This window comes from Mandrillus leucophaeus, unplaced genomic scaffold, assembly GCF_000951045.1.
Source record: "Mandrillus leucophaeus isolate KB7577 unplaced genomic scaffold, Mleu.le_1.0 Scaffold899, whole genome shotgun sequence".
NCBI lineage: Eukaryota > Metazoa > Chordata > Mammalia > Primates > Cercopithecidae > Mandrillus > Mandrillus leucophaeus.
This window is the reverse complement of record NW_012109796.1, coordinates 256,089-271,191: the sequence shown is the minus strand read 5'-3', so window position 1 is coordinate 271,191 and position 15,103 is coordinate 256,089. Positions and strand designations below refer to the sequence as shown.

The following is a 15,103-nucleotide window of genomic DNA, read 5'->3' as shown; positions in this document are numbered from 1 at the left end:
TTCTATCTATCTACTCATGCCCCCACACACATACACATATGCAAGCACATTTTTCTGAACCATCTGAAAGTAGGTTGCAAACATCATGACATTTTAACCCTAAATACTTTAACACACACCTCCTAACTAAAAGGACACTGATCTACATAACCACAACACTATTACCACACCTCAGAAATTTAACACTGAATAGCATTTTCTAATCAACAGTCCATATTCAAATTTCTCCAACTGTACCTAAGATGTCTCTTTTTTTTTTTTTTAAAAAGATGGAGTCTCATTCTATTGCCCAGGCTGGTGTACAGTGGCACAACCACTGCTCATTGCAGGCTCAACCTCCTGGGTTCAAGTGACGCTCTGGCCTCAACCTCCTGAGTAGCTGGACGACTACCGACAAGTTCCACCACACCCGGCTAATCTAGATTCTTTTTGCTTAGGCTGGTCTTAAACTCCTGGGCTAAAGCGATCCTCCCCCATCCCAGCCTCCCAAAGCGTTGGGATTATAGGCATGAGCCACCACGCCTTAATATGCCTTTTACAGTTGTTTTTCTTTCCTAAACTAGGATCAGATGGTAGATCACGCATTCCGCTATGTCTCTGTAGACTTCCTTTGTTTGGAACCATAGCCCTGCCTTTGATTGACTTACTTAGTTTTTCGATGTCCGTCATTTTTTAAGAACATCAAAATGTTCCTGAGGACATCAGACAACTGGATTTGTCTAACTGCTTCCTCATGGTAAGGTTCCGGTTAGGCTTCCTGTCAGAAACAACCTCAGGGTGGTGTGTGCTTCCCACGGTTCCATGTCGGGAAACACAACGGGGCAGTCTGTCCTGTATGGGTCCCTCTGTTGCGAAGGTGACTTTCTCCTTTGTAACGAGTAACTGGGGAGTGACACTTTGAGACCATGCGAATAACAAGGTCCTGTTTCCTAAAACCTTTCACCCAAGGCTTTTAGCATTGATTGATGGCCCTTGTCTGTACTGTTACCTGGATGACTCTTTAAGTCTATCATTCCTTCCTTCCATTTCACAGCTCTGGGATACTTCTGTAAAAACAGCCCACCCCTCACCCACTGTTAGGTATCACAAAGGATTCATATGTACATAGCTTTCTTTTTTTTTTTTTGAGACAGTCTCGCTCTGTTGCCCAGGCTGGAGTGCAGTGGTCTCGATCTCCCGACCTCATGATCCGCCCGCCTCAGCCTCCCATAGTGCTGGGATTACAGGTGTGAGCCACCGTGCCCGGCCTGTACATAGTTTTTTGAAAAACAGTAATACTATGTGAAGTACTATATGAAACACACTCCCAGTGGGTGCAGTGGCTCACACCTATAATCCCAGCACTTTGGGAGGCTGAGGCAGGTGAATCACCTGAGGTCAGGAGTTCGAGACCAGTGTGACCAACATGGTGAAACTCCATCTCTACAAAAAATACAAAATTAGCCAGGCATGGTGGTGCGTGCCTGTAGTCCCAGCTACTTCGGAGACAGAGGCAGGAGAACTGCTTGAACCCGGGAGGTGGAGGGTGCAATGAGCCAAGATTGCACCATTGCACTCCACCCTGGGCAACAAGAGCAAAACTCTGTCTCAAAAAAACCAAAAAAACAAAAAAACACACTCCTGCATCCCCCAGGGTCAGAGGCAGGACTTGGGGGAGATACCACCCCACCATCACTCCCCTAGAAGGACCACTGAGGGTACCTCAGGATTTGTCTGCCTTCACTCGTACCTCAGATTTGCGGGTTTCCTTTGAATGCTGGCTAGGCTGCATTTGTAAGTGTGTAAGCAGAAGTTAAATGTCCTAAAAGTGTTTCAACCACCCACAAAGTGTTTTCAGACAGCTCCCACAGGCTCTGGAAGTGGAAGGCTGATGCTGCAGAGCTGATGCCTTTGAGAACACAATTTAGGATGTTCTCTATCTAAAGGGGAGCGGGAGCGGCTTTCTACACCAACTACAGTTTATGTTTTTAGAAACACTGATGAGTTCTTACATCTGCAAAGCTCTTGTGAAGAACTGATTTCTTTAAGTGCCCTGCAGTGGGAGATACATGTAGGCACGGGCTGCTCGAGCTTCACAGACAGGCCTTGTAAAAAATTTAACGCTCATTGGCTTAGTAAATTCAACCAGCAAACACTAAGACTCTAAAGACTCTAAAATAATGTGTGATGTTCATGAAACTCACTGTGAGTCCAAACACACTGCAACAGTGAGTGATGAAGGACGCCGGCAGACTGTCATTGTGTCTTCAAGGTTCTATTTCCTACTTAGGTGACCTAGCTCTGGACAACAGGCTAAGACACAATCTTCCGGTCTCCCACTAATGCGTGTTGTTGGGGGAACCTCACTGATGGCCAACCGCTGCCCAATATTCCTTGTTTTCTCTCCCCCAGATTTAACTCAGCCATTTCTTTAGGCTACCACAGTGAATAAGGAGAAAGAAAGGCAAGTCCCGGTCTAGGAAGAGAGAACTGGACTGCTTAGTCCAGCCCCACTTAGGGGCTGTCCAATCCGCGTGGGTCAGTTCAGCAAGCTGAGCCTCAGCTGCCCCGCCTAGAAAATGGCTGGGAGAACCATGCTATGTACATCATGAGGTTGTTGCTAAGATCAAATGAGACCATGTATGTGACGAATATCTTGAGACCTACAAATCTCAGTATTCTTGAGATTCTATAAATCTCACCTACCCTGGTGAAGTAAGAACTGGTATGATGGCAATTAGGCAGAGAAGTGACTTCAATGTCTCTGTACTCTCCTCCTCCATCATATCTCATTCTCTGCCCCCGCCCCACCCTGGGAGAGGTCGCAGGGAAGCAGCAGAGCCTCCATTTCCCTGGAGCACAGTCAGCCAGCTACATCAGATCAACAGGAGATCATGACCCACCAAGACTCGGCAGAGGATTCTGTTCTGTCTGCTCTTAGGACTTAGATGTAGCTTCATTTTATTCCTTTAAGCTAATTAGGGCAAAAGAATTGCTAAAGTCAGTTCTGAAAGACACTCAACGGTGAGGCCTTGAAGGCCCTGGGCCTGACAATTGGCTGCCTCCATGAGACCTAGGAGTACAGATGGAAGGCAGCTTGCTCAGGTGCCAGCCTGTCAGTTGGATTAAAATGACTCATTTATTTACCCAAGAACCTCACAAAGTGCTTTTACTAACAGGGAGAGGGGGCCTGCCGTCTCTCTGAGAAGGGACGCAGCACACTCGCCTCTGACGCCTTCCCGGCCTGCCAAAAGTCATTATTGCCGTGTGTGGAAAGCCATCAGCAGGGTCCAGGCCCCCGTTGTCCGGGTGACAGATTGGGCTGCGTAATCAGAGGAGGAAGGAGAGAGTGCAGAAGCTGTCAGAGGCGAGAGATCTTGGCTGGAGCCGCCAAAAAACTGGCAACATGAGTTAGCGTAACTGAGTAAACAGCAAACAATCTCCAAATGATCTTTCCGTTAACACAAACAAAATAAAATGAAAAAGATAAACTTTACCTAAAAAGCACACCCCAGAGAAAAGCACGAAAGTCTACATTTATTTGGGGCACAGAACTGACATTCTGTGACTCTCACAGCCTTATCTCCTTTGTCTCCTAGCCTCCTGGCATGGTGGAAATTTCCCAGGAGGAGAGGAAATTAAGAACTGCACAGACAGAACAGTATGCTTCAAGCGGAAAAAAATACTGAGAAGGTGGAGGAAAGCAGCACAGGTGATCTAGGTGCATCTTCCGAAAAAGAAATGCATGCGCTGGACAGCCAAGGAGGACGCCGAGGGACAGTCGGCACCCAGCAGGGGCTGCGGGTAGCTTCTTTCTGGGAAAAAGGTGACTGCACTCCATCCAGGGACAACCAAGGAGAGCCACCAGGAGACCAACAGAAAACCTAGTACCAGCCTGAAAATCAGGTGGCTCGGAAACTCCATTTTCCGGCCAGTCGGTGGTACTTCTGTTTATCAACTCATCAGCATAATGATGGTATTAAAAACCAGGTTCCTTTCCTCTGGCTTAGTGTGAGCTCTTCACTATAAGCAGGAGGAAATAATACTTTGCACATAATCCAGTGTCTGATATCTGATCCCTTTGGTTGCTTAATTCCACTTGGGAAAGTGGGCTTCGAACTTCCAATGCCTCGTTTCTGCTCATCCCTACTTCCTACTTACCTTGGCTTTTTCTTAGATCTAGTTTTCCAGAAGACACAAAATTACATTGTGAATGTGTAAGGATTCCTCGTCTTTCACAAACTGATTTCTTTTGCCCCCAACTAAGCTTTGCCTAGACTCCATCTTACCATAGTCACACCTTTACTCAACAGCCACAGTACACAAGCCACGTATCAGGGCTTGAGAGCTGCATGATAATTAAAAAGGTCCCTGCTTTTGAGATGTTTATAATTAAAATGAAATAAAACACACACACGCACCCTTAACAGTTCCTAGCAGGAAGGAAAATGAGGTGGGGGACTTTGTAACAGTAAAGGAAATAGCATAATTGTGAACTTTTGTGTGGGCACATCACTATTTCCAAATTTTCGTAAAGACATTCATTCTGGCCTTGTTAAAAGGATCTCGGGATGATAAATTAAAATGGCAAAAGGCACAGTATAAAGGGGGGAAAATCCCCACGTAACGATTAACAACACGATTGCTCTTTATCAAAAGAAGCCAGTTCTCCATCTGTCTCGTCCTGAAGTGGCCCTCGTTCCTCATTAACACCAAGGAGGCTCCTGGAGAGCGTTCAGATAGCCTGGCAAGCAACAGGCTGCTTAAAAGGATGCAGAGTGGCAGCATCTCCCCCGACCCAGGCATGATCTATTACAGCGTGTGCGTCCCACTCGCCCCAAAGCTCTCATATGCCAGAAGCGTCAGCTAGAGCAAACAAGCATGGCAGAAGGGGCAGGAACACCAAGAGAAGCGAAGGACTTCCCATGACTGGGAACCTGCGCTCCTGCTCTGGCCCAGCAACCGAGAGAAACGAATCCCACGCGGTTCTTCTCCAGTCATCTTCACTACACAGCAAAGAGAGCTCCCAAAAGATCAGCAAACTGAAGTGACCTGGACTAGAAAATGAACAAAGACTGAGGGCTTTAGACAAATCAGGCTGTGGGCGAGGGAGTTTTCTTTACATGTGGCACCCGGGACTGGCAGGGTGCAGAGGGCTGGGAGGTACTGTGCTTTGCCAAGACAATGGCATTCTTTGTCTAGCTGATACCATGTGCCTGCAGGTATCATCCGATAGACAGAACAAGGAAAGTGATCGTATGCTTTTGACCTCACCAAGAATTATATTAACTATTTCAGAAAGAATAATCTTCTCTTCCATGCAGAGCTACTAAAAATACAAACAGCGGAACTTCAGATACCTGGAGTTTTCCTTAAGGCTTACAGCTCACCCGTGTCTGTAAAGCGTTTGCATACTGGGAGACTCAACAATTTCCGAGGCATAAATCCAGCATGTTATGGGTCAAAGATAAAATATTCTGTTCCTATCATAACCTGAACTCCACCCCAAAGGTTCCTACTGCTTTCTATTTTGACAGTCCAGAACATTCACTTCTTGGGTAACACCAGAGGAATGAAAAACCCATTCCCAGCGAGCAAGTCTATTAATGTCTGTCTTTAGAAAAACACACACACTGGTAGCCCTCAACATCGAGTTTCTTGGGCCCCATCTATTGCCCCCAATTCGATCTACAAAACCAAGCACCTACTGCGTGCCTGCTCTGTGCTAGACACTGGGATAGAAATGCAACCAAATTACAGTCCTTGTCTTCACGATGCTTACGACTGGCTGGGAAGGTACCTAGACCAGGCGGGATAAGCATTACGGTGAAGAAATGAAGGGTGCACTGGGATGGCCTCATGGGGAAGAACAGGGGGCTCCTGAGTTTCATTTCTCTGAAGACATAAAATTTAAGGGGACACCTAAGGATGGTTTAGTCAAAATCATGGTAGTGTTCCAGGCAGAGGGACTAGCATGAACCAAGGCTCCAAGGCCAGAAAAAGCCAGATGATACATTCGAGGACTGAAAGAGGGGGCTGTTTGGCTGAAGGGTAGGGAACAAGGGGGAGTAGGGTGAAAAGAGACAAACAAGGGTCAGGTTCCACAAAGTATTGTGAGATATAATAAGGACTGTTGACAAGTTTTTCTTTTGAGACAAGGTCTCACTCTGTTGCTCAGGCTGGAATGCAGTGGTGCAATCACAGCTCACTGTAGCCTCGACCTTCTAGGCTCAAGTGATCCTCCCGCCTCAGCCTCCTGAGTAGCTGGAACTATGGGCACGTGCCACCACGCCTGGCTAATTTTTAGTCCTTCTTTTTTTTTGTGGAGACGGGGTCTTGCTATATTGTTGCTCAGGCTGGTCGTGAACTCCTGGGCTCAAGCGATCCTCCCACCTCGGCTTCCCAAAGTGGTGGGCTTGTAGGCGTGAATCACCGCACCTGGCCCAACAAATTTCTTTAAGTAGATTATTTAGAATTTATCTTCACTATAGGCCATGCATAAAGCTGGCTTTAGAACAAGCTTGAACATCTGACTCGTGGATGGGCCTCATAAAGGGAAGGACTTGGTCAGACACAGATCTCCTCAGGAGGCAAGCATTCCATGGTGACAGCTCTCAGGCCTGAATGAGTGTCAGCAGAGCCACTGTTTGCCTCGCACACATGAGAACCAACACTGTGATAAGCAGGTTACCAACAAGCCCCCTCTTGCAGGTGAGCACACATATATATACACACAAGAAACCATGCTGCACTCATACAGAAACTCAACACTTAGACAGAAAAGTCTCCATTGCCTTTAATAGTGAATATGGAATACAAGTTCCTTAAAAAGTAATTGCATCAAATGTGGCCTAGATGGGCATTCAAACAGCTTAGTATCTTTGTTTCTACCCAGCACTTGTTCACTGGATTGACTAAATTTATAGTACAATTTCATTACTGTATATATAGGAACTTCTCCATTAACCAGCTGGGGATTAAGTTACATCATCCAAGATGGAACAGAGAAGGCATTTTAATCTTTGGAGATAGCAACAACTACGGTAAAGTGAATCCCCGGGTGGTGGGGACAGAACACTGAAGGTGTGAGTTTTTAATCTCGAAAGAGCACAAGAGGCATGAGTTTAAAAGGTCAGTGTTGTGCTGGAGGAGGCAGCTATCCAGGACTGCAGAGCCTGAGGCTGAGGGAGCTGGCCCTGAAATCACAGGGCAAATGACAGTCAGAGACAACAGCAAATAAAATTGGCCCAAATGCACCAATTTTCCTTTAAGAAAAGGTGAGCAGAGGCAAGCAGAGTCATTTTGTTGTGGAAAGACTTTCTCAGCTCTAATTACTCCCGATAGCTGTAATTTACAAGTTTTGGGTGGATAGAAATCTCCAAGATTCACACATTTTCAGACCAACAGCTGCCACTATTAGTGAGCAAATTGCCAAGTCTTCTGCACGGTGGTGGCCGGCTATCTGTGGCCCTGTCAGGTAACAAGAAAGAAGTGCAAAGAGGCCAGCCCCACCAAGGGGCCCCTAGTGTTCCTGGGCCCTGTAGGACTGACCACAGGACAAACTGTCAAGAGACAAAAAATTGCACAGCCATCACAGAAATGTATCAGCCTTCGCATGGAAGACAGGACGATACGTACCGTGCAAAGAAGGACGCCTCTCCTGGAATGTGAAAATTCCTGAAACACTGCTGTTCTTTCCTACAAAAACAAGGAAAAATAGAGCTTTACAACTCAGAGACAAACTCCAGCAAGGTAGGCTTAGATCTCCCTAGCTCGCTCCATCTCCTACTGCTAGAGCTATTTTCAGGCACAGAGAGGCTTGCCAGGAAAGAGGAAGAAGTGGATTCTTTATATCTTCTAAGATGACCTTGTACTTACAGGACCAGACTTGAGGCTACGGTGAAGTAGCAGGGGTTTTGAGGGTGCACATTTCTGGGAGACAGTACCAGGGGAGGCACACCCTCCAGGAATGGCCAAAAACAAGAACAGGAAGGTGCAAGCTCCTGCGTGCAGGGTTCCAAACCTGTGTGCAATGTATTCTAAACATTCTCCTACAAGTGCTCTGAAGGAATAAAGAATCACCAACCTTCTCTACAGGCAGTTTTTAAAAAGATTAGATATGGCCGGGCGTGGTGGCTCAAGCCTGTAATCCCAGCACTTTGGGAGGCCAAGGCAGGCGGATCACGAGGTCAGGAGATCGAGACCATCCTAGCTAACATGGTGAAACCTCGTCTCTACTAAAAATACAAAAAAAAAAAATTAGCCGGGTGTGGTGGCGGGCGCCTGTGGTCCCAGCTACTCGGGAGGCTGAGGCAGGAGAATGGCGTGAACCCGGGGGGTGGAGCTTGCAGTGAGCCGAGATTGCGCCACAGCACTCCAACCTGGGCCACAGAGCGAGGCTCCATCTCAAAAAAAAAAAAAAATTAGATATTTATAAAACTATGTATTTTAATTGGAGAGAAAATATATTTGCATTAAAGGAAGAAAATAAAATACCACTCAAGGCAAACCACCACTACCACTGGGAATACTTTGATGTTTCCCGAGTTCCCCTTTTATGCATCACATACCCAAATATGTAGCTTTCCAAAAACATGGCACCCTACTATTTATACTATTAACATGCTCTTAGATAGCAACAGAATATGAACATCTCTTCATGCCAATAAGTATCCAAAGACCAGGTCATCTGTTGTGGTGAAACAGTACTCAGCTAAATGGATGCGCCATTATTTATTTGACCAATGTTGTATGCAGTGAAGGTTGTTTCTGATTTTTTTTTTTTTTTTTGAGACAGGGTCTCATTTTGTCACCCAGACTCACTGCACAATCTCAGTTCACTATAACCTCCACCTCCCGGGTTCAAGTGATCCTCCCACTTTGGCCTCCTGAGTAGCTGGGACTACAGGCATGCACCACGATGCCTGGCTAATTTTTGTATTTTCTGTTAGAGACGAGGTTTTGCCATGCTGCCCAGGCTGGTCGTGAACTCGAGCTCAAGCAACTCACCAGCCTCAGCCTCCCAAAGTGCTAGAATTACAGGCGTGAGCCACCGCGCCCTGCTGATTTTGTAATATTGCAATCAATGCTGTGACAAACATCTCTGTAAATAAGTCACTGTGTAGATTCTTAATTACTCTCTTAGGTTAAATTCCTAGAAACAGACTTGCTGGACCAAAAGGTGAGCATCCTAGAATGCTTTCAGTATGAGCCTGCAACGGTGCCTTCTGAACGCTCTTCAGTCATGATGCTCTATGCATTTGAGTTGGTCACATTCACCCGTCAGCAGCAAATACAAAGAAATAGAACCAAACTACCCAAAATCTGGAAAAAAGTAAAGTCTCTGTTGCTTTGGCACAGTCACTGTGTGCTGTGGCATGTCTTTCTGGGCTTTCATGTGCGTAGATTTTGTCCATGGCTGGAAGCCCAGGGCACACCTCACTGAGTACACTGGATAAAGACATACAAACAACAAACATTCATTGAGTGCTCACCACATACCAGACACTGGCTTAAGCACCTCACACGTCTGAACTTCGCTAATCCTCACAACAACCCTATGTGTAGGTATTATCATCACCCCATTTTCCAGAAGAAAAAAACTGAGGCACAGACAGGTTAAGGAACTTGCCCAAAGGACACACACACATGGTAAAGGGCCGGAATGATATCCGAACCTGGGAACTGTGTTCCTGAGTCAGTGCTCAGACCCTCAAAAGGACAGATCCATTTGTCCAGTCTGCTGCACGGTCTTTATAAATGATCATTTTTGACGGCTGTATCTTAGAATCAGAATCAGAAAAAATCGAAAAGTTCGTAAAAGCTTACGAAAGACCTTAAAGACTAGTTATGATGTATTCAGATTTGAGGCAAGAAAAAAAAACCTACCAAACTCTGGGACTTTCATCACAACTACCCAATGCTCAGAAACTTACTTAGAATCATGTCAGTCATCATCACAACTACCCTGCAAATAGTAACTTCTATCCAATGCTCAGAAACTTATTTAGAATCATGTCAACCATCTAAGGAGACCATGCTAAGGCCTTGTAGGATAGTGGCCAGGGTAATAAGTCAGGAAAACTTAAGTGGGACAGTTTCAGCTTAGTCTGGAACAAGAAACTTACCCCTAATACTTAGAAAATAAAACACAGGGATACTATAACCTCCTGTCTTCCACTGCAAAAGCTAAATACTACACAGACACTCTCCTTTTTAAACTACAAAAACGCAATTTCAATTATAAAAAAAAAAAACTTTTAAACTGTAAAAACAGAACTATTTCTGAAAGACAGATAAAAACAATAATAATAAAGGCGCTTAACATTTACTGAGCACTTCCTGTGTGCTACGCCCTGTACGGAGAGCTCTGTCTGCATTAACTGAGTCCACCCTAAAGGAAGTACAATTATCAACCCCACTTTAGAGACATGGAAACTAAGTCACAGAGAGGTTAAATATTTACCTGAGATTACACAGCCAGCAACTGACAGCCAGGACAGGACCGCAAGCAGTGTGCCCCCAGAGGGCACAGCTATAAACAGCACGCTAGACTACTCCCCTGTTACAGTGTGAGATGAACAGCTTCTGTATAATGAAGCTATAGACTCTTGTATGTGATCTATTATAGCGAATTCCTAGACTGTTCTGAGTCCATACCCAGCTTCCCCCAATCACTTGGATCGACGCCGCAGAACGCCTCTGGTAAAAACAGACTCATAGGATTAGTAAACAAAGCTTAAAACAAAAACAAAACCCCAAACCATTAATGGTATTAAAAAAATAAAATCAACAAGTTTGATTGAATCAGGGATCCGAAGGTAAAGACCAAGAGTTTACCTAATGCACAAGGGCTGGAATATTCAGGGATTTCTATATAATCTTGTGGCAAATAACCTGTGTCCTTGAGTGACCTTGAGCAAGTTCGCTTTTCTGGGCCTCTATTTACTTCAGTATTAAAACAAAAGAGCAAAAGCAAAGAGAGGTTGGACTTGTTTAGGATCGTATCAAACCTCTGGTGTCCCTTTTAGCTCTAAAAATGTTATGATCTTTTAAGCTGGCTCAAATCAAATCTCATTCCGATTTCTAGTTTTCTTTCCCACAATTTGCGAAGCTGCCTGGTACCCTCTCCTCTAGGGCAAAATGGCTCCTACTTCCGAGTCTTGCTCGTCCTTTCTTTCCCAATTCCAGTGAGCATATCTCACTCCCGTACTCCACCCCGACTCCCTACCAAACGGCCTAGTTAAGAGTGGAGGAATGTGATTCACACAGCTAAGTCCCTAAAATAGAGGAAATATTGTACTCTTCTTCGTGAACGGAAATCTTACTCCGTGCCGAGAAAGAACTGGGAGCCCGCAGCCCCTTTGGTTCACAGTACCCTCTCCCAACCGAAAGTGTTCTGAGTGCAGCGCTGTGTCTTGTTGACAATGACAGCAGCCGTGCTCAGCAGTACCATATGGGATCCACAATTTAGCTCCATTAATGCTCTTAATTTGAAGACATCAAGCCCTAATTACACACTGGGTACTAAAAAGGCAAAACCCTTCCCTGGTGCCAGCTACTTAGTGGTACTCTGTTGCCTTAACAGCTGGTTGAGGTAGATTCAGGCCAAGTCGGGGCCTGTGAGCTCTCTCGGGTGGAAGAGACCAGCTCCCGGAGCAAAAGCAAATGGGAACAATAGACTCTCCTTGCCCACATCAATCCAGCAGTGTGATCCCCTCTAGTTCCAGTGGGTCCCCCATTTTCATCTAATTCTTGACTTGCCCAGTGGAGTGTGCAAGGGTCGTAGCCATTGCTGAGCTTAAAGAATAGGTTTGCGGGACTCAGGTTCGTCCCCATCTCCACGTGGGGCCACGGTGCTGTCGCTGCACAGGAAGATCAGTGCTCACCTCCTGCTCCATGTTGCCATGCAGCCGTAGGAATTTTAATCGCGTGGAGGCAGATGGCAACTGCCCTGATGCCGGCGCCCCTGAGCTGCTCAGCAGGGTCTGTAGGAAGAGGCTGTAGTGGAACTCCACCAGCTCGCAACTTGAGAAAAAGACAACCATCTTCTGGTCTTTCTCAAACTACATGATACAAAGGAAGGAAAACCCCACATATTTTAAGATTACATGACGCCAAAATGAGTATTTCTCCAAACTGTACACTCATGCTGACCCCCATTTGGAAATAAAGGTGACTATCTTTGAATTATTTTAAAAAACAAAAACAGTGATATTGCACTCTACAAAGAATGCAGGAGAAGAAAACGACACAACTATCATTTCAAGCGGGTTTCCCTTATCTGACAAAAATAAACACACTTCAGAGCACAGCTGGGTGGGAGCTCCATTCCCCTTATTCATCCAGGGCTTGCCACAGCAACACTACCTGGCTGAGACCCTACACATGCAGAAAATCTTCACCCTGAAGCCCTTCCACTTACTATCTTCTCACGTCTCAGAGTCATCACAGAAGTCTAGTAAATAAATGCACAAATGCCAGGACTCTTGGAGAAACATGAGCACAAGCCCCTATGTCTGCCTCACATCCAGCTGTTCCCGCCACCTGTGATGTGCCTACTATCAGTCCCAGGAAAGGTATCGAGGACAGATTTCAAGCTGAACATCATAGTTACCATTGACCTCTGATTCTTTACCATAATCCTAAAACTTGACTGAAAGGATGTACACCAAAGTTTGCATCCGGAATGCAGACATAAGTTGGAAAACCTCTGATTTTTGGTGTCTTAACTCATTGCTACCAATGGCTTAACACAAGAAAGCAGGCCTTTCTTCCCCGGATCAAGCTGGCACTAGCCCACAGTCCCACCTTGCATTTCTGAAGGATGAAGGCCGCTAGGCAGACAAGCCTCAGTTTGCTGGGAACCACAGTCACGTGCTGCTCGAGACTCTCTGGTATTGCAAAGTTGTCCAGCTCGTCGCCAGTTGGTGGAGGACAGACCTCCCGGACTGCTTTGTCCTTTGGGTTCAACTGGTCATGGCTCTTGTCCAGGACGGAAATACTGACTGGATCATGCAAACTGATATCAGCTAGCCGCGTTACACCTTGGATAAAAGGGAGAAGGGCAAAGCAGACAACAAACACACCGTGAAACTGGTCACAAAAGCGTACCCCCTATACACACCCACCCATGAATGTAAGGACTATGTATGTCACCCCATGGGCATCACCAAGTCCCAGCACTGATCTGCCCTAGTGCCAACGTGTGTGTGGCGGGGAGATCTACCAAAACTTCTTCCCACAGCCTAACAGCCAATCTGTACCAACGTTCTATAAACACTCACCTATGGAACAGCGTCCAAAAGACAGCGACAGACACTGCGCCCACTCCCACCTCCCAAAAGGGTTCTTTGATCAAGTAAGTTATGGTAAACCTTGGATTTCAAAGGTTTCACAAAAGCTTCTTTGCTCTAAGCAGCCCTCTCAGGGCCTTTATGATGTTAATGTGGCCTGAGAATATCCAACGGAGGGATGTGGGGCATTTCTCAAACTTTCTTGACCACAGAATCTCTTTTTCATGAATCATCCCTCAAAATTTAGAACATGGGGAACCGTGAGGGGTCACATGCATGGCATCTGGTACATGCACATCACAATGTGGCCTAGTAAACCAAGGAAACCAGACACGAGAATGTGAAAGCTGCACTGCTGGTCAATGACTCACTGTGTGGGGTGATTCTGGTAGAGTGATGCAACTTTTCCAAGCCTTCATGTTCCCACTGATAAAAGAGAGCTAAGAATTTCTATTGCATATGGATGGAAGACAGAGAAGAGCTTCATTGATATATTTTTTAAGTTCAATAGCTCTATTAGGAGGAAGAGTGATTACACCAAAAATGCACTCAGATAAGAGGTCATCATCTTCAGTGCAAGGGCCCTGCTCTCTGTGGGTTGCAAGTGCAAAAAAACCTCATGAAACCACCAAGCCAACGGCAGCCAGTCTTTTCTCGTCCTCATCCCTGCCCTTTCTCCCTTTCCCCATGTGCTGGGGAACATATCTGTCTTGGATGACTTGAAGAGCGAAGCTGGGAGTGCTGAACATACAGTTTGAAAAGGCAGTCTTCTAAGGACATCTCCCTCCCTGCCCCTCACCTCCCTGAGGTTGAGAATCACGGCAGCAAACAACCCAGATTAAATCTAGGTCCTTCCTCTTCATTAAGAACAAAGAAGGACCCATCACTTCTTTCCAACTCACCTTCTGTGAGTGTCGCTGATAGTAAGACGTTCTGTCGTTTCTGGCATTCAGCGTTTACAGCATTAAGTATCACTGTGATGTCCTTTTCAAAACCCAAATCCAAGATTCTGTGGTTGTAAAAAAAAGAAATTTTCATCTATATGAAGAGCAAATGTGGTCTAAAGGGCCACAGAAGTTGCAACAAGGAGAGCAGAAACAGCCCTTCTCTTCTACCTGTCATCATCCTGGGACGAGGCTCACCTGTCTGCTTCATCAAACACCAACCACCGCAGCCGACTAAAATGAATGTTCTTTGTGGATTTTATATGATCCACCAGGCGTCCAGGAGTTGAGATAAGGATATTTATTCCTTTGCGGAGTCTGTTTAAAATTATATATCATAAAAGAAAGTAAATCAAACAGGGCTACGCTAATAGAAAACACAGGAAAAAGGCAAAAGAGACAGACTCATTTCATGTACAGTACAAACGTGCCATAGCCTGAAATCATGACAAAACATAAAAACTGGGTAGAAAGCTGTGCTTGAGTCTTTCCCTGTACTGTGAGATGCAACTGTTATGATCTGAAATTACATTAAAATCATAAAACCTTAACTTTGAAAGGAATCATAACTACATAATCCAACGCTCTTTATCTGATTCACAAATCCTTTCTAGAACCTTTCAAAGAGATTGTAGTCTAGCCTGTTCTTGAAGGTTTCTGTGCTAGGGAATCTAGTATCTGAGCAAGTTATCCCATGCCAGTGTGCTTCAATTGCTAGGACACTTTTTTCTTATGCTAAGCCCTTTACATAACTTCCATACAACGGGGCTCAAAGCTTTGTCCCATGGGTTATATACAATAAATCTAATTTCTCATTCCCCAAACAACCATTTTCCTATTAGTCCATAGTAATAAAGGCTTCCAATTTTTAGCACATTTTTTTTT

At 45.4% G+C, this 15,103-nt stretch overlaps 1 protein-coding gene across 1 annotated transcript in view; it reads right to left on the bottom strand.

Moving 5' to 3' along the window:
- DDX31 (DEAD (Asp-Glu-Ala-Asp) box polypeptide 31) overlaps nucleotides 1-15,103 on the bottom strand; it is an 80,033-nt gene that overhangs the window by 40,984 nt on the left and 23,946 nt on the right. Inside the window, 3 exon segments of the mRNA XM_011969545.1 lie at nucleotides 7,618-7,677; nucleotides 11,868-12,044; nucleotides 12,790-13,025. Coding sequence (XP_011824935.1) covers nucleotides 7,618-7,677; nucleotides 11,868-12,044; nucleotides 12,790-13,025 — 473 coding nt within the window.